This window comes from Stomoxys calcitrans, chromosome 2 (genome assembly GCF_963082655.1).
Source record: "Stomoxys calcitrans chromosome 2, idStoCalc2.1, whole genome shotgun sequence".
Classification (NCBI taxonomy): domain Eukaryota; kingdom Metazoa; phylum Arthropoda; class Insecta; order Diptera; family Muscidae; genus Stomoxys; species Stomoxys calcitrans.
The window spans coordinates 222841290-222865952 of record NC_081553.1 but is presented as its reverse complement, the minus strand read 5'-3'; the positions used below and the strand labels follow the sequence as shown (position 1 = coordinate 222865952).

The 24663-nt window shown below is 33.9% G+C and overlaps 2 protein-coding genes across 10 annotated transcripts in view; one reads left to right on the top strand and one right to left on the bottom strand.

Annotated features, from left to right (window-relative positions):
• LOC106091015 (uncharacterized protein DDB_G0271670) overlaps positions 1-19760 on the top strand; it is a 32415-nt gene extending 12655 nt beyond the window's left edge. For 7 of the 9 annotated variants that reach the window (XM_013257464.2, XM_013257442.2, XM_013257418.2 and 4 more), the window contains 3 exons: positions 11610-13126; positions 18680-18970; positions 19034-19760. In XM_013257464.2, coding sequence (XP_013112918.2) covers positions 11663-13126; positions 18680-18970; positions 19034-19162 — 1884 coding nt within the window. In that variant the 5' untranslated portion in view covers positions 11610-11662 and the 3' untranslated portion in view covers positions 19163-19760. Of the gene's footprint in view, positions 1-5248; positions 5313-11609; positions 13127-18679; positions 18971-19033 lie in introns of all 9 variants that reach the window. The other 2 variants (XM_013257450.2, XM_013257472.2) reach the window with 2 other exon arrangements.
• Positions 19761-23916: 4156 nt separating this feature from the next.
• On the bottom strand, positions 23917-24540 carry LOC106090694 (uncharacterized). The gene is made up of 2 exons (XM_013256981.2): positions 24380-24540; positions 23917-24272 (listed from the first exon to the last, which is right to left on the bottom strand). The coding sequence occupies exons 1-2, from the start codon at positions 24411-24413 to the stop codon at positions 23992-23994; spliced, it is 315 nt and encodes a 104-aa protein (XP_013112435.1). The 5' UTR covers positions 24414-24540; the 3' UTR covers positions 23917-23991.
• Between the last annotated feature and the right edge of the window lie 123 nt (positions 24541-24663).

Sequence of the window (24663 nt, the reverse complement as noted above, 5' to 3'; positions counted from 1 at the left end):
ATCAGGAGGTCCAGCAATAGAATATCAATATTAATGCACAGGCCAAATAAAACCAAGGTTAATAAAGTCAGTTGGAAGTCATGAAAGAAATCATTGTACAAAATGTTTGCCTAATCGGATGAAAATTGCGCCCTCTACAGGCGCAATGTATCTTAAAGTATACATTCAGTGTCGCATTGCTTTTTTTTTAGTTTTGGAAAAAAATTAACTTTTGTGATAGTATCCATCGGAAAAATATCAATCGATATTCAGTCATTAAATTAAATAAATATCGATAGTGCCATCTATATTTTGCCAGCTCAACTGCTTGCCGCTTGACGTCAGGCTAAAATGTCTTGGCAACCCGGACTCAGTAGTATGGGTATAGTACGTTTAGGATTTATTCTTTGTTTAGGCTTACCTAGTACCCATGCATTATGAATGTATCGCCTCCCGTCTTAGAATTCTCAACTATTAATCCATCGGCTCCTTGTGACTTATTATACTTTTTCTACATAAGCAAAATTTTAATTCTTTATACTTTTTTTACTTTTTTTAGCATTTCAACATAAATTTTATTTAAAATGAATTTTATAAAATTGTTTGAAATTTTGTTTTGAAAAGCTTTTATTTATTTCAACATAGATATTTTTCTACTTATTGAACAAAAAGGTATTATCAATGTGGGGAGTAGTCTCCTTTGTGCTTACAGCTCTTTTTATACAAATACGTTTTGGCTTTTGGCTTTAAGACATGTTTTTGTAAAGATTCTAGACCGCCAAGATAAGCATCAAATTGTACACATGCATCATCTGTAAATATTAGCACGCCATAAAATGATTAACATCAATGATCTTCTTAATTTATCTGTAGATAATAGAATATTCTTAGCTCACCACAGTATGATGTGTGTGTGTGCATAAGCTTTTAAAATGTTTTTATTTTTCCACATCATCAATTTTACCGAATGATAAAGTGGCCAAGTAGAATCTTCTCATCAGCATGTATGTATGTGTGTGTATATACTTTAGATGTATGCACTACATACATATACGTATATAAGTTACTTGTTTATTTGTAATTACAACGTGATTCAGATTTACAAAGCGTATCAACTTTGACCCAGTTTTTAGTTCAGGTTTGTCTGTTTCACTTTTTATTATATTTTACAATACTTACCTCGCACAATGTTTTACAGCTGTTGACTTCTAGGCTTTCTGGGCTTGTTCATCTTTTGCACTCAATAAAGTACTGTTTTTTACCAAACGAATATTTATAACATGATTAAATTTTAAAGGCTTATGTATAATATATGTAAAATAGGCAGGGTATAGATTTAGGTTATATTTTAAACATAATTTCTACTTGGGGAAATGCCGGAAATATGTAAAATATGTTATAGAGCAAAGGTATCCGACCAGCATTTTCAAGGCAATCGTAGCGGCTGTGCCTTCATTTTTTTCCCTCTCACTCTCTTTATTACTTTGACAGTAGCATAGGGTTTAATTACTTAACATAAATAAATAAAACGAGTAAAACTTTGCCCATCTCTTTGGCTTCATAGCTTGGCGAAAGCTACACATGCATAAGAACAAGCAAACAAGTGCTTGTTTTTACTTAAGGTTAAACTAAAATTTATTTTTTTCAGATACTTCTTATTGATGTAGACAATTAGGAATGGTAAATGATCCACGTCGTTTTACATAATATATCTATGTTATAACTTCTTCGATTTTAGTATTAGAACTCCGCGAATTATTGATTTTAATCAGACTGAAATGAAACAACAAATACTGCAATAGAAACCCCTAAATTGAAAAACCCATCCCTCATTTGACTTTCTAATGTATTATACAATAGTTAAGAACGATGCACACACAAACAACGAAAAATGGCGCGAACTAGTAACATACACAAAATCAGAGTTGCACTAATCACATATTTTGACGGATAGTGTACTCAATATGTTGTTGTTGGGCACCTGCAACTAGCTGTAAATGAATATATCTAGCTATATCCCAATTTGAAAAAATCGAGCAAAATAAAACAATTCGATCGAAAAAAGCAGAATGTCGTCCCAAGATTTTCATTCTATATTCTCTTTATTTTTTGCACAAAACTTGTTACAATTAAAGTCTTAAATGATGTTCATTACCATTTTATTTTGTTACTTGTAACGGTTTTCCAACACGATGATAGTCATACTGCTACCATCAACATTACGACAGATCATAAATAATTTGCTCTTTGTTCTTAAAGAACATTTAATTGAAAAAAGCGGTTGATATACAATTTATGTCAAGTTTTATGTACACAAAAATACCCCACAGACACAAAGCAAGAACAAAAAGCAAAAACAAAACCTTTCTTTAGCGGAAGTATAAGTGTGAAGTATAATCAGTGCACTCTTATACGATAAATCGTACAACGATAATTAACAAAGTACATTGATAATGAACAAGTGAAATGAAAAACTGTGAAAAAGAAGTGTAAAAAATATGGAAACTTGTTAAAAATGCAACAATACGAATAGTATAGATTTTCCACCAAATAATTTGGCAGCCTTGCTTACGCATAACGGTAATGAAGCTGCTCACACAAGTTTTGTTTGATAAATCGACTACTCCTATTTCCAATATTAAAGTCATCCATTAGGGGACGACAGATTCCGAATTATCGAGAAAGCTTGAGTCTATACTTTAGGTTTTTATCAGTAATGCTTTCAGTATTAAAAAAAAAACTGTATTAGGTGTTGGTTTTCAAGAAAAATTTAATTTCATCTCTTCTATTGAACAAAACTATTTTCCTTCCCCTTTTTTATACCAACCACCGAAGGATGGGGTTATATTAATTTTGTCATTCTGTTTGCAACACATCGAAATATCCATATCCGTTCCCATAAAGTATATATATTCTTAATCAGCGTAAAAATCTAAGACGATCTAGCCATGTCCGTCCGTCTGTCTATTGAAATCACCCTATAGTCTTTAAAAATAGAGATATTGAGCTGAAACTTTGCACAAATTCTTTTTTTGTCCATAAGCAGGTTAAGTCCGAAGATGGACTATATCTTCATATATATCGGACAATATCTTCATATAGCTCCCACATACACCGATCTCTCGATTCAAGGTTTTGGACCCATAAAAGGCGCATTTATTGTCCAATGTCTCCGAAATTCGGGACAGTTAGTTAAGTTAAATCCCTGGACTTACTTCTGCAATATGGGTCCAGATTTGGATATAGCTGCCATATAGACCGATCTATCTATTTAAGGTTTTGGGCCCATAAATGGCGCATTTATTGTCCGATATTGCCGAAATTTGGGACAGTGAGGTAAGTTAATCCCCTGGACATACTTCTGCAATATGGGTCCAGATTTGGCTATAGCTGCCATATAGACCGATGTATTGATTTAAGGTTTTGGGCCCATAAATGGCGCATTTATTGTCCGATTTCGCCAAAATTTTGGACAGTGAGTTGTGAAAGGCCCTTCGACATACTTCTGCAATATGGCACAGATCGGTCCAGATTTGAATATAGCTGCCATATAGACCGATCTCTCAATTTAAGGTTTTGGGGCCATAAAAGACGCATTTATAGTCCGATTTCGCCAAAATTTGGGACAATGAGTTGTGTTAGGCTCTTCGAAATTTTTCTGCAACTTGGCCCAAATCGGTCCAGACTTGGATATTTGGTATTTGATACTTGGTTGGCCCCATAAAAGGCTAATTTTTAACCGATTTCACTGAAATTTGACACAGTGACTTATGTTAGGCTTTTCGACATCCGTGTCGTATATGGTTCAGATAGGTTTTTTTTTTAGAAATAGCTACTAAAAAGACCAATATTTTGTTATACACAATTAAACAATGGCTTGTACTTATTACTATTTGGTTCAAATCGGAACATATTTCGATATAGCTGCTATGGGGCATAAGGTATACATTTGTCACCGAATTTTGATGAAAAGTGGTTTACATATGTACTCAAGGTGGTGGGTATCCACGCCTTTTTACTTGTTGAGAATACAAATTTTTTCAAAGATTTATTGAATGATTAAAAAAATCTCTTTTTTCCCCCTGTCATATCCCAACTACATCTTTGTCCATTGCCACTGTGTGAAAATTGTCTTTTGTCTGTTATTTTCCCCGTATTTCCAGCGTACATAACTTACTATATCACACGTGGCTTCTTCTCAATCAACAGACAATGCAATTCCGATTGCATTGTTGAATGCAGAACAAAATTGCTGAATTTAATTATAGCGCAGTGGCCTTTTGTGTGAACGAATAGGTACAAAGAATTTTCTAATGGAATTTGGCAGGGAGGCAATTGCTATTTTTAACTATGGGATGACCCTCCCTACAATCCCCAAACATGATATCATTAAATGTAAGTCGGCAATAGAGGAAAGGGCGACATTTGATGAAATTATGCCTGAGTAACGTTTATTTTGCTTTTCTCCTTATTTAGATCAGCAATGGGAACTAAAAGTAAACTGTGAACTATTCCCAGTTTTTGTGTGTGGGCTACCTACAGTTGTTTGTAACCATCGTTATCGTCTTTGTCATTAATTTGATTCGAGGTCAATGTGGTTGGGGGTGATTTAAAAGAATTTATCAAAATTTGCTAGCCATTTGCTGGTACATACTTATATTGAGTTTTAATTTTTCTTAAAGGCATCGGCATGCGATAATGTGTGAGTCCTATAGAAATAGTTTTTTTTTTCTTTGTATACTCTTACAATATGATAAAATAAGAGCACAAGTTGTTACTATTTTTTTTATTTTTATATACATTTTTTTATTATAAACAAACATCAAGTTGATAACAACAAACACAAGACTTCAACTAACTGCATAAGTCGTCCAGAATTCCAATGTTGTTCCATTTCATTAAGGATGGCGACATTAAGTTATAGAGATTTTTGTGCTGGTCTTAGATTATGACATCATTCATTAATCAATGGTGCAATAAAAAGTATGGCGGTTATTGCTAAAAAATTACATTTTATTTTTAAAGAAAATTTCAAAGCTTTTTTTTTTAAGAAAAATGTAAATATAAAAATTTTTCAATCGCCAAAGAGGACAGAAATATGAGAGGAATTTAATTTCTCTCAAAATTTTAAAACAAATGTCAAGCTTTTACATGCATAACCTGTATGCCTATTTGCCGATATTTCAGAAACTAATCTCTTCCCACATATCAATGAGTGCTGTCCGATTAAAGTTTTAACTTTAATGATAAGGGGCCTCCTTTTTTTTAGCCGAGCCCGGATATGCAAACCTCTGCACAACGGTGGTCACAAAGGAAAACATTTAAAATCCTACGTATGTATGCATGTTATAATGGAAGTTTTTAAACGTCTTTTATTTGACGAAATACACACGTCTTGATTTAATTAGTTTGTGAATAATATCAATTCTGGGTTGAAAATGATTTTTAGCTACTACTGCTACTTGCCTCTGTTTTATATAACTAATTTTTTCCATTTCAAAATATCATATTCCCCGATATCTTTAAGATATTAAAATTTCTTTTAAATGTACTTTTTCTATTATAAATGTGAATTTTGTGTGTGTTTATTTTGATGACTCATTATTTGTGGTGGTTAATTTGTTGTTGTGGGTTTTATAGTTTCTTTTTTTATTGTTATCTACATTATGCGTTTGAATCAAAACGGGTTATTTTAGAAGAAATGCGGTAAATTCATATGATTATTGTTTTAGACGATCTTGTCTTTGATATATGTAGGGTGCCCAGGTGTCAAATATTATGTGCTAATTGCCTTAAAGCCTGGTTATTCTCTCGTAAATGTACCGTGAATGTAGAACAAATGTATCGTAAATGTAAAGGCGTATTTAATAAGGTGGCCGCATCACCACAGCTGATGAAATTTTTGAATTCGCCTTATAAAAATTGAAACTTTAAAATACATATTTTGTGAATTGATTTTTGTATTTGCTGCTGTTTTTGGTTCTTTAACTAAACTTAGGTTATATAATGGTACGCGTCTAACAATCTCAATCGCTATCAGCTTCATTCAGAGAACTTCGGTTTATTGCGTCGCCCCCAAAATAGTTTCAAAAAGCTCTGAAGAACAAAGACAAAATTTCCGACTGTGCATTGCGAGATCTTAGAATGAAGAAGATAAGGTGTCAACATACATGACAATAATGGGGGCTGAGCGGGCTGAAGAAGTTCTCTACAATCTGCCATTTCAAGCCCCCGTTCAGGACATGTACCTGAAAAAATTTTTGACAGGGAAAAAAGATGTTCATTTAGCCATAATCTTGAACCAATTCAGGCAGTACCACAATAGGTGCGCATCTGTCAAGCCCTATCAGAAGTGAGAGCAATAGCTGCTCCACCCTATCTAGGAGAGGTCCCCTAAACACACCAAATTATGTTATGTTGACGAATAGAACCGACTTTATCTTTCTGGAGTTTACGTCAAGGCCATTGGCCGATCTTGGCAACATACTAAATATATGCTCTCTGAACGGCCACACACTAAGGTGAAAACCTCGTCCTCGAAGCCAACAAACTTTAACCCCTCCTTTTGAAATGACCTAAAAATTCCACAATTATCCAAGAACCCCAAAAAAGGTTGCAAAAACCGTCCTTGAGCTCTAGTCACAGTAATCCTATCGGAGCCCTTTACTAGTGGTACGCTTATGATCCTCCCATGAACATCGTATGAACTCAATTCAGGAGGAATCTTCCAGTCCACACATGTGATGTGTGAACAGCTGACCTTAACAAAACATCTGTTCAAAGTTGTAAATTTCTACTGGCAAAAAAAGTCACAGTAAAAATTAGCAGATTCTCTATTTTCTAACTTTCAAAATTTGCCTTCTCTCGCGCTCTCTTCTGCTGCCTAATAAAGTACGCGAACGACTCCCAGTAAAAATTTGTGCTAATTTGCACAAATTTTTGAGTTGCCGAACGCAGCTATTTACTGCACATTTACGAAAACATAACCAGGCTTTCAATCATTATATGTGTCAACCACTCGCAAAGTTTAAAAACTACAACAAAAGAGCGGCGAGAAAATGAGCTACTTAATGAAGAGGATCGAGAGAGCAAACTAGTCTTTTCAATGAACCTTTCAATTAAACTTAAATTGTAAAAAGTTTGTCTATGGCAGATAAAATATGGATATGTCTTCCTGCGGTACATTAAATTTATCTGTGTTTAACCTATGGCATTTTCTTCATATTTTTTAGTTTTTTATGTTGATGACATTTCAAATTCCCTTTTAATAACCCTTTATTTGGATGTTCATATAAAAAAACCTAATATGTATTGACAGCTTTCGCCTGCTCGGCTAGCCGGTAGACAAAGACTTTTTGTGTTTAATGTCATATCGTAGGGGGGCAGGTTACACTAAAAAGCGATTAGCTTGCCGGTGTTGTCATTGTCGCGTGTTAGTGTCCAAGTAGGTTGTTGGGTATTTTCTTTTCGACACACTTGACTCCAATATGTGGTGTGTGGTAATAATCGTATGGAATACAAAATCAATGAATAATTTGTTGTACCTTTTCTAATAGTCTACCTCCTACCTTCCCCCTTGTACTATTACATTTGTTTAGATTTATATCAACACCTATAAGTTCAATAAACATTGAATTGTTTTTGGTGTTTAAATTACATACACAACTTTCATTGCATTAAGGTACAGAGAAAAAAAAACTATGAATGAAAAAATGAATGACCTTGAGTGGCGCTTTGTGAGCAAACAATCAAAATTAAATAATATAAGTGTTTATGAGTTGTATTCTATTGTTGTTTGTGGTTTTTGTTATACATAGTATATGTGGTTCAATGTGTTTAGTATGCATAAGCGTAGAAAGGCCACTAGGTGGTGGGGGAGTGGGTCGTATAAGTACTTTTTTTGTAAGATGCAGTGTATCTAAGGTTTTTTTTGGCACAAATGATTCGACATTTGGGAACTAGATACAAAAAGTCAACAATAATTCTAAATTTTATGCAAATTTTACTTGAAAGGTACTCCGAAACACAATAAATATGCTGGCATCCACATAAATTCACGAGTTCTCAGTATGAAGCCAGCCACAAAAAGTAAATGGTACCCAAGGAACTCGGCAACAAATGTTGATGGAAGAGAAACATTTGGCTTTTTGTTCGAAATATGAGAGTTTAAAATGACATAAGTTTATTTATGCCAAGTTTTGTATTTTTATAAAATAAACCAAAGAAATAATTTTTGTGGTTGCGTAATAGCCCCCCACACCAGGGAAAATGTCTAGCTACGCTAATGGTAATAGATATGTGCATCGCTTGCCAATAACTCATATTTCAGTCGGTTGTTATTTTTTGCTGCAATTAAAAATTTGAATGTTTATTGAATCCAATTTGTTTACTTTCCTCGTGAATATTGGCAGATTTTGTTTTTGGTTAATCATACACTTTGTTAAATTTTACTATGACGTAGGTTAATGTTTCTATTTTGATGGGATTTTTCTTGATCATGGTGAGATATTTCAATCGTTTCTAGAAAGAAACACTTAAAAAATTTCAACAGTTTTCTACACTCTACTAAAATTCTGGCCTTTGTATGTGACATGCTATGGCCGAGATGGATAACGGGATAATTTGGATGATTTTAATTATTACTGCAAATGCTAGGGTTGCCGACTATGTATTTCAAAATCCATTGTATGTATTTTACAATTCAAATAGATACCTATCTAAATTTAATTTAGCATGTGGTGAAAACACATCACATAGATAAATTATATATAGATAAAGAATTTGAACTTTGCACATAGACTGGTTGGTGGCGCCTGTGAATATAGATAAATGATAATTATCTAACATGCCGCAATTAAAATTCCTGTAGGCTTGAAATTTGCGGTCAAATTTTGGGGGCACAAAAATGTCTCTGTTATTTTAATCATATTATACATTTTTAATCATTGATTTATTTAAAACTTTAGTAAAGTGTTTCAACAATTTTCGTTTGAATTGTTTATTTAAATTTGAATTATTGTATGAATTCTATATACCTATATGTTTGGGAAATATTCTGTTTCTTACAAAGTAGTAGTCAAGGCGTATTTAATAAGGTGGCCGCATCAGCACAGCTGATGGAATTTGACATATTAAATCATTTTTGAATTCGCCTTAAGTTAAACTTCAAAATAAATATTTTATAAATTGATTTTTGTTTTTGCTGCTGTTTTGGTTCTTAAACTTAGGTTATATAATGGTACGCGTCTAACAATCTCAATCGCTATCAATTTCACTCAGAGAACTTAGGTTTATTGCGTCGCTCCCGAAATAGATTTAAAAAGCGCTGAAGAACAAAGACTAGATTTTCGCGATACAATGACAGAATTGGAATGAAGAAGATAAGGAGCCAACAAGAAGTTTCCTCCAACCTGCAATTTCAAGCCCCAATGGCAGTCAAAAATGGCGAAAGCACTATATGCCTGAAAATAATTTAGACAGCAAAAAGGTGTTCGTTTAGCAATAATCCTGAAACAATTCAGGCAGCGCCACAATAGGTGCACAACCATCAACCAGTGTTTTCAAAGTCCTGGCATTGTAATTGCTTGTTAGAAGCCCTATCAGTGGTGAGAGCAATAGCTCCACCCCATCTTGGAGAGGTCCCCCGAACACACCAAATTACTTCATATTGTTGAATAGCACCAACTTTATCTTTCGGGGGTTAACGTCAAACCCTTTGGAAAATCTTGACAGCATACTATATGCTCTCTGAACGGCCATACACCACGATGAAAACATCATCCTCGTATCCAAGAAACATTAGCTCCCTCCTTTCCAAATGACCCAAAAATCCCACAATTATCCAAGGGCCCCAAAAAGTGTTACAAAAACCGTCCTTGAGCTCTAGTCACAATATTCCTAACGGAGCTCTTTGCTGCTGTTGTTGTTTTATCCACGTTTTCATTTGGAGGTGGCGATCCTCGTCAAGCTTCTGTAGGTGAGCAAGCCCGTTCTGTTCAAAAGGACCGATCGCCGAGGAAACGGATTGGACTTTGGTTATTTAAAGGCGCCAACAACTCGCCTTGTCATATCGAGCACCATAGGCACTCCGTATTTATCTAAAAGCCGGTGCCACCCGACCTCTCACTGAGGCTCTCTGTTCGATACCGCTGATTGTCCGCGACTACCGTTACAGATACTCCGTATGGAGCATTCCACTATCCTGTGGACGCGCCCGGTAGCATGCAGCTAAGCTTCTAGTGACAGCAAAAAAAAAAACGCCACACAGATCGGACTTCAACGTTCTAGCTTGTGTGCTGCACACAGCTATCCCGTACCGGGAGCTCTTTGCTGGTGGACGCTAATTACCCTGCCCATCAACATCACATGAACTCAATTCAGGAGGAATCTTCATGTACACCAGAGACTCGTGTGTTTGACACACGTGATGTGTTGTCCCTGGTTATAAATAATAGAGACAAACGTCTATGATGTTGGAATCAATCCCAGCCCCATTGGAGGCTTTGCAGGCTTATATAGTACATTCCAAATAGCCCATCCAAATAGTATGTTTTCATAAATATAGGCGACCAACCAAAAGAAACATAAGTACCCATATTGTGAATCACTGAGTAAATACATCTATTGTGAATGCCAATACAATACATGTTTTGTTAGTTAACAAATTGTACAATGATTTTCACTTTATATTTCGAATTGTTTTGAGAGATTGGCAAACGACTTTCATGTCAAATAAACAATGCAATAATAAATATTTTTTTTTTTTTAAATAATCATCAATTTGGCATTCGCGTTCTGAAATTTACCAAAAATTTTAGTTAAATAAAAAAATACACAATTCACAATTGAAAGATTTTGAATGATTTTACTCGTCCACGTGAGCGGTAATTGAGGCCCAGTTGCGCACATGGTTACCACACAGGCTTAATTGTGTAAAGTGGAAAAACATGTCTGATATATCTAAACGTTTTAGATACAGTGAATAAAACAAAATAACTTTTAATTGGAAAATAAAATAACTTTCGCCGGTATGTATTTGGAGACAGAGTTCCATTCAGCGGTACTCTCATCTTTTATTTTCTCAGTCTCTCTCGCCTAAAGTCCAATTAAGACTCTCTGACATATTATAAAAGTTATTTTGTTTTATTATCGAGAGGAAACTTCATTCGATACGAAAGCGTACTCCATCACATATACGGAATTTCGGCCTCTTATCTGAAGTAGTTCGGCTCGTTCATTTCATGTAAGGCTATTGATCGAACTGTGGTTATTCTTGGCCTAGTCCTCTTTCCCCATAGAAACAGTGTTTGGATTTGATAAAAAAATTTGGTAAAAATTAAATCAACTTTTCGATCAACTTTCGATTGTTTGGAGGTTTTACTATCATTTAAAACACCTAGAGCTTGATGTTAAAAGAAATTCCACCTATTTGACATTTCGCTTTAACTTGTTTATGTGCCTTTAGACCACCACATATCGAAAAGAACCATTAATTAGCACTTCTGTTTCCATGGCTAATTAACAAACATTTTCAAAAGCATTTGTCAACTTGTATTTGCTGGTGCCCTTACATAAGCGAATGTGATTTTAATGTGAATTTTTTCTCTTTTCTTGTTTTGTTCTCATTTTAGTGCTTAGGCGGCAAAAGCTTCAGACTGTCGTCACATTGTCATAGCCATACATTATGACCTTACCTACACGCCCAGCACCGGCACCACCTGGATCGCGAGGACAGGTGGCGGCAGCCACGGCCAATGCTAGTCTAGAACAATTGCGTTTGCAATTGCAACAACAGCAACAAATGCAACAACATCAAAATGTGACCGTACCAAAGTTAACCATAAAGTTGCCACCCCCACCTAAAGGTCCTAATCAAGGAGCCATAAATGGTTTTGGTTCAACAAATAGCATCAACACGGTAGGAGGAAGCAACGGTGGAGGTTCTATAACGAGAAAATTTCCTCAAGCCCGTTATGCACCCGCAACCAATTGGGACGACTCGCCCTTTGACATTTTAGGCGGCAGCAATGCAAGCCTTAATGGTAATTTCAAAAAGCAGCCACCACCACGGCCGCCACCACCAAAAGTTCAACCTAAAAAACATTTGGCCCCCAATCCACCTGCTCCACAACAATCCACGAATATATTGAGTAACATATTCCATCGCAAGAAATCCTCCAGAGCTCCAACGCCCAATTCAGCGTCACGCATTTATGGGTCTGCCAACTATGGTACAACATCGTCATCAACGTCATCAAACACAACAGCGCTCAGCAGCAGTTCGCAAGTAAATCAACACAACTCTTGGAACAGTGCTTGGAATGGTCACAGTTCAACTACAACCTCTAATCAAGCGACAACAAATACAATTAGTTCCAGCGATTCCCAACTTATCAGTTTTGATTCTCCCCCCAGTTCCCCAACGTTCACACAGAAGTCCAACAGTGATTGCTTGAGTGTTGATAGTTTCAGTTCCGATTCCAATTTCAGTTCGCCCAACAATGGCAGTGTTTCCCAGCCGGAGAGTGGCTTTGAAGATGACTTCTCAGCAGCTGGGCGGTCTAGGCCCGCCACCACCAGTCCCCTGGATCCCTGGGAGACGATAGAAGCCTTTGGTTCGGCCGATGCCACAGCACAGCAACCTCGTTATGGCAGCATAGGAACGGCGCCCGTAAGAAATCTCAATGCCATAAATACACGTGCTCATGCGGCGAATGGTGACAATCCCCTATGTAATGGTAAAAGTTTATTGCCCCCCGCACCTACGCTTAATATGCCCACCATTATTAAGCCAAAAATCTCGCAAAAACCTAAAGCACCCAAACCACCAGCTTTGGCAAAAGTCAATGGTGGAGTCTCATTGTATTCTGATTTGCCTACACCTCCATCTCCGCCCATGCCACAGTGTGCTCCACCCCCACCACCATCAACGGTGAATTCATCAGCATTAACATACTCATCGGGTTCTACTCCTACAGCTTCGCTGCTCGATGTCATCTCGGGTAAAGTTGATGCACTGCAATTGTGTCCTTCCGCTGCTGGTCAAATGGACAATTATGGTGCAACTGCTGCCATGGCGAACGAACAGCCCTATGGTATAGCCTTGTATGATTTCCAGAGTACAGAAGAGGGCGATCTATGTTTTAGGGTGAGTTTGGAAAACAAGTTTTATTTATACACAAAAATAAACACAAAAATAAAAAGTTGTAGAAATAAAAATTTGGAACAAAATTTTAATAAAATTTAGAAAAAAAAGATTTGACAAAATTTTTTATAAAATTAAAACTTTTTAAATTTTTTTATAAAAATTTCATTTGGACAAAATTTTCTATAAAACTAAAATTTTGTAAAAAAAACTAAAAATTTTAAATTTTTATAAAAATTAAATGTAGATAAAATGTATAAAAACATAATAAAAATTAAATTTTGACAAAATTTTCTAAAAAATAAAATTTATAAAAATATAATAAATATAAAATGTTCTATATAAAAAAATTATGATAAAATTTTCTATAAAAATAAAATTTTGACAAAATTTTTATATAAAAAAAATTTTGACAAAATTTTTATATAAAAAAATTTTGATAAAATTTTTATATAAAAAAAATTTTGATAAAATTTTCTACAAAAAAAAAATTTTGACAAAAATTTTTATAAAAATAAAATTTTGACAAAATTTTCTATAAAAATAAAATTTTGACAAAACTTCCTATAAAAATTAAATTTTGACAAAATTTTCTATCAAAATAAAATTTTGATAAAATTTTCTATCTAAATAAAATGTTGACAAAATTTTCTATCTAAATAAAATGTTACCGATGTAACATGTAAAACAGAGCGAGAGATACCAACGAACGTACAATGGATTCTCTCTTTAGGTCCGAAACACGCTCTCCCACACACCAACAAGAACTTTCCACTCTTGCAAGTCATTGCAGAGGGAGAGGAGTGTGTACAAACTATAGAGAATAGAGAGGAACAGGAGATGGGAAGAACCAAGCTTACAACATTGATAGACGATCACTTACGAAAGTCAAAGATGAGCATGAGAGACAAATATGTGGTGGACACAGTGTCTCAAACAAGAAAATATTTAAAGGAGAATGAGGATTTATTAATTTTAACGGCAGACAAGGGAGGAAAGACAGTGGCTTTGTACAAAGATGACTACGAGCAAAAAATGAAGGCAATAATACACGATATGTGTATGTATAGGCGCTTAAAGATTGACCCAACATCTAGGCTACAGACAAGGAACAACAAATTGGTGGATAAACTTCACAACTTGAATCTTATCAGCATCCAGGAGAAGAATAAATTGACCAGCAAGACCGCATTGGCCCCTCGAATATATGGACTCCCAAAGATCCATAAAGAAGGTACACCGTTGAGACCAATATGTTCATCAATAAACGCGCCGTCATATCATCTATGTAGGTACATAGTGAATATTTTGAAAAATATCACCAAGGATTCCAAATATAATGTGAAAGACGCAGTGGACTTTAAAGCTAAGATAAAGAACATGACCATAGAAAATGACGAAGTTTTAGTATCTTTTGACGTGGTGTCCTTGTTCCCAAGTATTCCAATAAATTTAGCACTCCAGACAATTGAGAATAAATGGGACGAGATTGAAAAATATACCAATATTCCAAGGGAAATTTTCAAGGAAATTCTAACATTCTGCATTAAGGACAGCAGATATTTTAAATACGATGACAAGTTGTATGAACAGCTTAGAGGAATGCCAATGGGATCACCCGCTTCACCCATTATTGCTGACATCGTAATGGAGGAACTTCTCAATAACACATTTGACAAAATAAGAAAACCTAAGATATTGACAAAATATGTAGACGACATTTTCGCGATTTTGAAGAAATCAGACGTGGCAGAGACGCTGAAGACTCTGAACTCCTTCAACAACTACATCCAATTTACGAAGGAAGAAGAATATGATGGCAAACTACCTTATTTGGACTCGGTAGTTTATAGACATGGCAACCAGCTAAAAATAGATTGGTATCAGAAATCGACGGCTTCCGGAAGATTAATCAATTTTTACTCTAAACACCACAAGAGAGTAATAACAAACACAGCAACGAATTTTATAAGAAGAGTATTTAGCATTAGTGATCCAGACTTTCATCCTGACAATGAGAGGAAAATAAAGGCAATTCTTAGAGCCAACGACTTCCCTAATTGGACAATTAATTCACTATTAGGCAAGGCCAAGGAACGTCTTGGAAAAATCATAGACGGAGAGCAGCCTACAAAAGGAAAAATTTATAAATCGCTAACATACATACAAGGATTCTCCGAAAGATTTGGCAAATCAAATCTATACGACAAGGACAAATACCATCTCGCATTAAAAACAGGCAAAACTGTGAATGAATTATTCAGCAAGACAAAATGTAAAATTAAAAATGAGGAGAAATCAAACGTGGTATATAAAATTAGATGTAACGGCGACAAGTCCAATATATGCCCGATGGCATATATTGGCACTACCATGACGAAATTGAAAACTAGGTTATCTGCACATAAATCTGACCAAAAAGCCAATAATAGACCAATCGAGCAGAAAACTGCACTAGCAGCCCACTGTGCATTGACTGGTCATAAGCCAAACCTCAACGATGTGGACATCTTAGCTCAAGAGAACAATTACAGACGAAGATTCACTCTCGAGATGTTGCATATCATCGACTTACCGCCTGACGAGAGAATGAATTTCAAGAAAGATATAGAAAGCTGCGCGAAGGTATACCGCCACACAGTCAACAAGCACAGCAGAAGAGAACATTTAGTTGCCAACAGACAATAGTTCGTGTAACAACTCATTAAATGTAATAGGAATTAAAGTTTCTTAAAAATTATTGTTTTTCTGTTTTTATTGTGTGATTCGTTTTTACTAAAATTTGTGTTTTTCTGTTTTTTTATTTAAATACAACTAGCCTTGAAAATGGTAGACGGAGTCTACCGAAATATTGGAGAAAAATAAAAGAAAAAAACCTTAAATATTTGTGTTTTAATGGACCTATAGCCGATACAATACAACAAAATTACAAGAAATAAAATGTTGACAAAATTTTCTATAAAAATAAAATTTTGACAAAACTTTCTATAAAAATAAAATGTTGACAAAATTTTCTATAAAAATAAAATGTTGACAAAATTTTCTATAAAAATAAAATTTTGACAAAATTTTCAACAAAAATAAAATTTTGACAAATTTTTCAACAAAAATAAAATTTTGACAAAATTTTCTAAAAAAATAAAATTTGACAAAGTTTTATATAAAAATAAAATTTTGACATAATTTTATATAAAAAAAATTTGACAAAGTTTTATATAAAAATAAAATTTTGACAAAATTTTCTATAAAAATAAAATTTTGACAAAATTTTCTATAAAAATAAAATTTTGACAAAATTTTCTATAAAAATAAAATTTTGACAAAATTTTTTATAAAAATAAAATTTTGACAAAATTTTCTATAAAAATAAAATTTTGACAAAATTTTCTATAAAAATAAAATTTTGACAAAATTTTCTATAAAAATAAAATTTTGACAAAATTTTCTATAAAAATAAAATTTTGACAAAATTTTCTATAAAAATAAAATTTTGACAAAATTTTCAACAAAAATAAAATTTTGACAAAATTTTCTAAAAAAATAAAATTTGCAAAAAATTTTCTATATTGATAAAATTTTCTATGAAAATAAAGTTTTGACAAAATTTTCTATAAAAATAAAATTTTGACAAAATTTTCTATAAAAATAAAATTTTGACAAAATTTTCTATAAAAATAAAATTTTGACAAAATTTTCTATAAAAATAAAATTTTGACAAAATTTTCTATAAAAATAAAATTTTGACAAAATTTTCTATAAAAATAAAATTTTGACAAAATTTTCTATAGAAATAAAATTTTGACAAAATTTTCTATAGAAATAAAATTTTGGCAAAATTTTCTATAAAAATAAAATTTTGACAAAATTTTCTATAAAAATAAAATTTTGCCAAAATTTTTTATAAAAACAAAATTTTGACAAAATTTTCTATAAAAATAAAATTTTGACAAAATTTTGCTATAAAAATAAAATTTTTACAAAATTTTCAACAAAAAATTTTGACAAAATTTTCTATAAAAATAAAATTTTGACAAAATTTTCTATAAAAATAAAATTTTGACAAAATTTTGATAAAATTTAAGTAAAAAAATTAATAAAAATACGCGAATACAAACAAAATTAAAAAAATGTTCTATAAAATGAAAATTTTTTCTGGTTTGGTTCTTTCATTTTGTTGTTGGATTTATTTGTCCAGCTGAAACCAATGTGGGGTTAGTTTTTCTTTCTATTTAGAATGGAAAGCAAAATAAAAACGCTTTTTTAAAAAGTTTTAGGCAAAATGTGGTTGCGACTTTTTTAAAGAAATGGTTTGGGCTTGTGTGGTGCTCACAGCTATCCTGTGCAGGGCTTCATTTTGTGATATCTGCAAGAGGGTGGAATCTCCCCATAACTGCAGTTTCAAAACGCCAGATGTCGGAGGTGGGTGCATCGATTTAATCGCAATGTTGTATGTCCCCTTAAGGTAACTCAAACACACAAAATTTGTGTAAAATTTTGGGACGTTTGGGAAAAAATAGGCATCAATATATTGATATACTATTACCATCTCAAAAAACCGCCCAAAATTGACATATTTACGGATTGAAGCAATGTTGGTATCAAATGAATGGTAATTGGGAGTAGAATACGAAACTTATATAAAATTGGGGTCAAGTGCTAGGGGACCCCAAACGGACATATAGGGCAATCGGGTCAATATGGGATTCAAACGAAAGGTACTTGAGAGTAGGGTACGAAACTTATATAAAAATTTGAGCTATATTCCTGGGCGGTGGTCTCACCTCAAAATTATGGCCCAAATGGACATACACACCAAACGGGACAAATAGGACTCAAACGAATGGAGAGTGGAGAATGGAGTTGAGAGTAAAATATGAAACTCATATAAAAATTTGGGTCAATTTCCGGGGGTCACCCCAAATCAAAATAATGCCCCAAATAGACATGGGTACTAAAGCGACAATATGGGATTCTAATTTAAGGTATTTGGGAGTTAAATACGAATATAAATTATTTTCAAATGCGGATCATGTCAAAAGGGGGCCCCAATCACTTAGGGGTGTAGTGAAGCAAACAAAATTTTCTATAAAAATAAAATTTTCCCAATTTTTTTATAAAAATAAAATTTTTACAATTTTTTTATTTATAACTAAAATTTTCATTTCAAATTTTTTTTTGTAAAACTAAAATTTTTACAAATTTTTTTGTAATAACAAAATTTTCACATTATTTCTATAAAAATAAAATTTTCACAAATTATTTTTCTATAAAAATAAAATTTTGATTAAATTTCTATAAAAAATAAAATTTTCTATATAAGTTAAATTTTGGCAAATTTTCTATAAAAATAAAATTTGAAAAATGTTTCTCAAAATAAAATAGTGACAAAATAAAAATAAAACTTTTATATAATTTTCTAAAAAATAATTTTAAATATTTTTGTATGATAAAAATGTTGCAAAAATTGTTTTATAATTGTTTTTATAAAGAGTACATTTATTTTGTATGGTTTTAAAGTTTGTTTTAATTTTTTTTTCTTTTTTTTTTCTCTATCAGGAAAATGAAAAAATCTATTTGCTAGAACAAGCAAGTGAAACTTGGTTCAAAGGACGTACACGTTCAGGCTGTGAGGGTATATTCCCAGCAAATTATATTGAAGTTAAGGTGCCACTATCCGCAAACAATAAACAAAACGGCAATAGTGCACCAGCAACAATGTCATCAGCATCAGCGTATAGCTCCTCCTCAACATCATCTACATATAACAGTGCAGTATCGAAGACATATCCCAAAGTAAGATCGTTATACAATTTCCCAGCCGAGGTAGAAGGTGATTTAGAATTAAAGGTAAGTTCTTTAGAAAAAAGAGGCATACTCAAAAGTTTACTAATGAAAATTGGTGTTTTATAGGAAAATGATATGGTCACCATATTATATAGAATCAACGAAGACTGGTTATATGGTGAAGTAAATGGCCACCAAGGACAATTTCCTGCAAACTTCCTTGAATATGTGCCATCCAATGTACCAATGCCTTAAATTTAAAACTAATTTATACACTCATATATAATTCCTGTTTATTAGTTTAGAGATAAAATCAAACAAAATCACACATTTTCTAGAAGGTATTTTTGTTTCGTTTATAAAATAGAAAAACAAACACAAAAACAACAATTCTTAAACACTATACACCATAATACTATACTACACAAAAATGTATGCTTTATTTCCTACTTTATACAGATATCCTATACAATAACAAATTATAGATTAGTGTGAAAATGAAACTTCATGTAATAGTAACTTTTGTTAGTATTTTTTCTTTTTTTTTTTTGTAAAATGATCATAAACCGAAAGAAAGCCCCCTAAGCTACCACAACTCCCCGAGCGAGTCACAAAAATTTTTTTACCATTGCTATATAGAACTGTATTAAATGTTATTTACAAATAGCCATTCATCATTTTTAAAATGTTTGTATATAAAATGAAAATTATTTAAACCTTTTTTTTTTGTTTTGCTATTTGCTAAAATTTTGTTTGTAATCATCCTCAAATTTCTGATACGACCATGATGCCGTTTTTTTTTATTAATATTTTATTAAAATAAATTTGCTAATGTATGCTCATTTTAATGTTATTTTTTCTTTTTTTTATAAAATGCAGGCAACTACATAATAAAGGGTGATTTTTTTGAGGTTAGGATTTTCATGCATTAGTATTTGACAGATCACGTGGGATTTCAGACATGGTGTCAAAGAGAAAGATGCTCAGTATGCTTTGACATTTCATCATGAATAGACTTACTAACGAGCAACGCTTGCAAATCATTGAATTTTATTACCAAAATCAGTGTTCGGTTCGAAATGTGTTCAAATTTTGACAAATTTTGTTCAGCGATGAGGCTCATTTCTGGTTGAATGGCTACGTAAATAAGCAAAATTGCCGCATTTGGAGTGAAGAGCAACCAGAAGCCGTTCAAGAACTGCCCATGCATCCCGAAAAATGCACTGTTTGGTGTGGTTTGTACGCAGGTGGAATCATTGGACCGTATTTTTTCAAAGATGCTGTTGGACGCAACGTTACGGTGAATGAACACATTTCGAACCGAACACTGATTTTGGTAATAAAATTCAATGATTTGCAAGCGTTGATCGTTAGTAAGTCTATTCATGATGAAATGTCAAAGCATACTGAGCATCTTTCTCTTTGACACCATGTCTGAAATCCCACGTGATCTGTCAAATACTAATGCATGAAAATCCTAACCTCAAAAAAATCACCCTTTATATCAGTGGAATCAATTTCAATTGTAAAACGTATTAACTTGATTAATTTTCCTTTTTTTTTTCATTATCAAAAACTACCAATAATGTGTCGTCGTTTGTTTACAAATTGTGATTTTTCATATTTATACAAAAATGCTTAAAACGAAAATAAAGAAACAACAACAAAAACTAAAAAATTATTATGTCATATCAATGTAGGTAGTGGAAAAGTAATTCTAAACCCTATCATTGTATTTACTTTATATTATTATTATAATAAGCTATGACAGAACATTTGTTCCACCAGCTGAATTCAGAATAGATTTTTAAGCGCCAAGGCGGATTTAAAATGTGGTCTCATTTGTACAACAACCTCAAATCATATGATCAACTCGTCATGCACATGTCATTTCTTAAATGACATTATTCTCAACACAACCAAAGAGACGTACGCTTGTGTGTGTGTACGTGCAGTTAAAATGAGAGAAAGAGAACGTGCGAAAAATTGTGTGATTTGCTGTGAATGTAAGCACAGAACTGCTCTTAATACCGTTAAACTGGCGGGCTGTTTTCAGCTATTCGCGTGAAACCACTTTTTGGTATTGAATGGTTCGGAATGTGCATTAACAAGCGTTGTCCTGCAGAATCCTATAAATTTTGCAGCGATATTAAACTCAGACATTGCTTAAAACACGTTTTGTGTAGGGTTGTTGTTGTTGTAGCTGTGTGTTGTAGGATAGAAGGGAAGCCACGTGCACGAAGCTACGAATGTCATCCGTGGCGCCAAGTCGTGCAAGGCGCTGGTCCCAGACTGAATATCTACACAGATGCTAAGACTGGATCTGCCTGTCTCGAGTACCTTACAACTGTCCTCAGCCTAGAAGATGGACAGTGTGATCCCGCTACTGAAACCTGAAAAGGACACGAGCAAGGGGAAGTCGTACAGACCGATCTGTCTTCTTTCATTAGAAACCAAGACGCATAAGGGATTACTTCTTCCAATCCTCCCGTTGGACAATTTCCATTCGCCGAGCATCAGCATGCGTTTCGAAGGCAGCATAGGACAACAACTGCTTTACATGCCATCACCGTAAACAAAAGTAGAAATAACGTCCTCAAATCCTTTGTCGGCAGCTCTTGGTGTGCTGACAAAGAAACCTTGGACTAACCATCTAATGCTTCTAGATATTGTGGCTGGACAAATTGATGCGACCACTGATGTGAGGCTAAGGAAGCTTTCTATTTGGTCATGTGGCGGCTACGGACACTTTGTTATCATTGAAGATACCTGCATCCGTTCACAATTGACAGACTAATTTGCACAATTTTTTTCTAATCCCAACGTGAGTGACTTGTTTAACTGCCCATGACAGCATCTTCCCTCCTTAACAAATTTTTTTTCTAATCCCAACGTGACTTATTATCTGCCCATGGCAGTATCTTCCCTCCTTAACAAATTCAAAGGAACGGTGTCGGCTTCATCGTAGCTGTCCGATAAGGATGATTCCATCAAAACACATAAGAAATCGATAATTGCTCTTTTCTTGGTGTCTGAAAGGATACAATATTTCCTAAATAATTCCGCAAATTTTGCAATTTCCTTCGAAATGTAGAACAACCGACTTGAAGTGATATTACAATTTCATTTGTCGAGTTTTTTGTACCGGAACACTAGCTGCTGCCATGAATCTTCATTCAAAGTAAATAAAAATTAAACAAATTTAATAATTACCAATAAACAATATTTAATGTTTTTTCTTACCTCTGCCTTTTTGATCCACTTTGGCGTTAGCTTTTGTATTTTCATGTAACGGCTGATTTTCATAAAACAGCTGACCTTTACAAAACATCTGTTCAAAGTTGCAAATTTCTGCTGGCAAAAAAAGTCCCAGTAGACATTTGAAGCTTCTCTACTGTCAAAATATGTTCTTTCTCGCGCTGCTTGCTGCTGGCAAATAAAGTACGCGAACGATTTGCACGAATTTTTGAGTTCTCGAACACAGCAAATATATCAAATTCTTTGAGAGTTAAACATGGCGTTCCTCAAGGGTCAATATTGGCACCCTTACTATTGCTCTTTTCTGGGACCCTTACTATTTTGCATTTAAATAAATGACCTAGCCCGCGTCTGGAAATGGGCAACAAGAAAGAGGCTTCACATAAACCCAAACAGTCCAATTTTGTTCTTTTCTCGAGTCGTGTGTGAATATCCCATTGGAAATCAAGAAATCGCCTATAAGAGTGCCGCCCGACCTCTCACTGACACTCCATTTGATATCGCTGATTGTGCGCGACTGTAATTGCAGCTACTCCGCATATGGAGCATCCCAATATCCGCAACCTGTAGATGCTCACGATAGCTCCCAGCTGAACGTTTCGTAATGACAATGAACATCACACAAATCGGAATTGAAAGTTCCAACAAGTATGATGCTTATCTTCATCCCTTGTCGGGCATGACTATGCGCCTTCTCTGTAAATTCTTGGACATTCCAGGTGCAGATTCGCAGATAATGGTCCTTTCCGTCCTTTCGTTTTATCTTTCTTCGCTTTTTCAGAGTAATTGAATTTTCTAAGATATTGCGATACGCTTGTTTCAAGACCCGACGTCCGCTTGCAGCCCCACCTAACTTGGAAACGGACGCTGATAAGGCCGATTGATTATTTAAAAAGGGTCAATAACTCGCTCTGGTATTTCGCATATCATAGACACTTAGAATTTAAGCAAGAGCCTGTGCCACCCGAACCCTCTCTACAGGTTCTGCTGGACGTGAGTAATGCACTCCATGTGCGTGAAGCATACCTGCGGGGATGGACACTGGGCAAGACACTGCAACTACGGGTTTGGGGACTTTATTTTACTCGACACTTCTCAAAATGATCGAACAAATCGACCAAAACCAGGTAGCAGTTCAGTGGCTATCGCTTAGCGATTTAGAGCTGTACACTGACTATTATTAATAAGAGCATGTGTAACTCTCGACTTCACAACTAAGTTAACGTGAGGAGTTGGGCTAACTACCGTGACAAGACAACCGGTGCGGAGTAGATGTATTTTCGGAATATTGTTGCAAAGATTTATCTGGAACACGCACTGTTGATTTGATTTTAAAGTTCCTCTGCCTTCATTTGTTTCATTGGCATTACATTCTGTATTTTCCCGGATAACAGTAACTTGTTAAAATTTTTTCTGAGTTCATAATACTCCTCTCCAAAATCTTATAAATGGGTTATGTTTAATTGTTGTTGTTGATTGAGAAATAAAGAAACAAAAATATGACGATGAGATGAAAAATAAGCTAAGTCTGTAAGTTCCACTATAGGGTAAGTTTTAAAAATACGAAATGTAGCATCCAGGACTTTATGCATCATAAATCACGCCCTTTTACAGCGAAGTATGTTTAAACACAGTCACCCACGTGACTTCAAGCTTGAGAACGAAGTCTCAAATGTACGCATATAAATGTTTGACAACGACACACACTTTTATTTGATAATACAACAACTTAAGTGTATTTCGTATTCTTCGCTCGACTTCATTTAAAATTAAAAGTTTCATGGTTTTTCTTAAGTTTTACTAAATATTAAAATCATTAAATTTATTTACAATTCTTCGTGTTTTGATGGGAATTTCTTAAGAATAGCATGGTACAAATTGTAAAACGCGTAAACGGATACAGAGACTATAACCAGCAAGGCACCACCGAAGGCCATGCTGAGAAAATTACCATCAATGATACCAGATGAAGTGTGACGTCTGGTGGACCAAATCTCTTCGGTGCTAGCCGGATTATCTTGTTGTTGGGCAGTGCGTTCGGCCATTAAACGTTTCATGGTGTTGAGGCGTTCACGTAATACTTCCACGGATTCTGTGTTTAAATCATCTTTGGAGATTTGTTTAAAAGGAAAAAAAAGTTGCAAAAACAATTCCCAGTTGGGAGAAAAATTTAAGTTCAATTGAATGTAAATTTCTATAAAATATATAACAAACCTCCTGCGGCAGGCACATTTTGAAATTCGCTCATTTTTATTTTAAAAATTGTTTTCTATATTTCCTATATTTATACGAAATTTAAGAATAATATATTCTATTTGTCTTAATGAGGGTATGGATGCTGTTTCTTTACTTTTTAAAACTCCTAAAAGTATGCAAGTATTATTGCGCATGTGAGTTCATGGTGATGTTATAAGGGTGGTTACTTGGCACTCACTAGAATCAGTATCTCTCAAATTGTATTACAATATAATGAAATTTGTTTTATCTCCCAGTCTAGC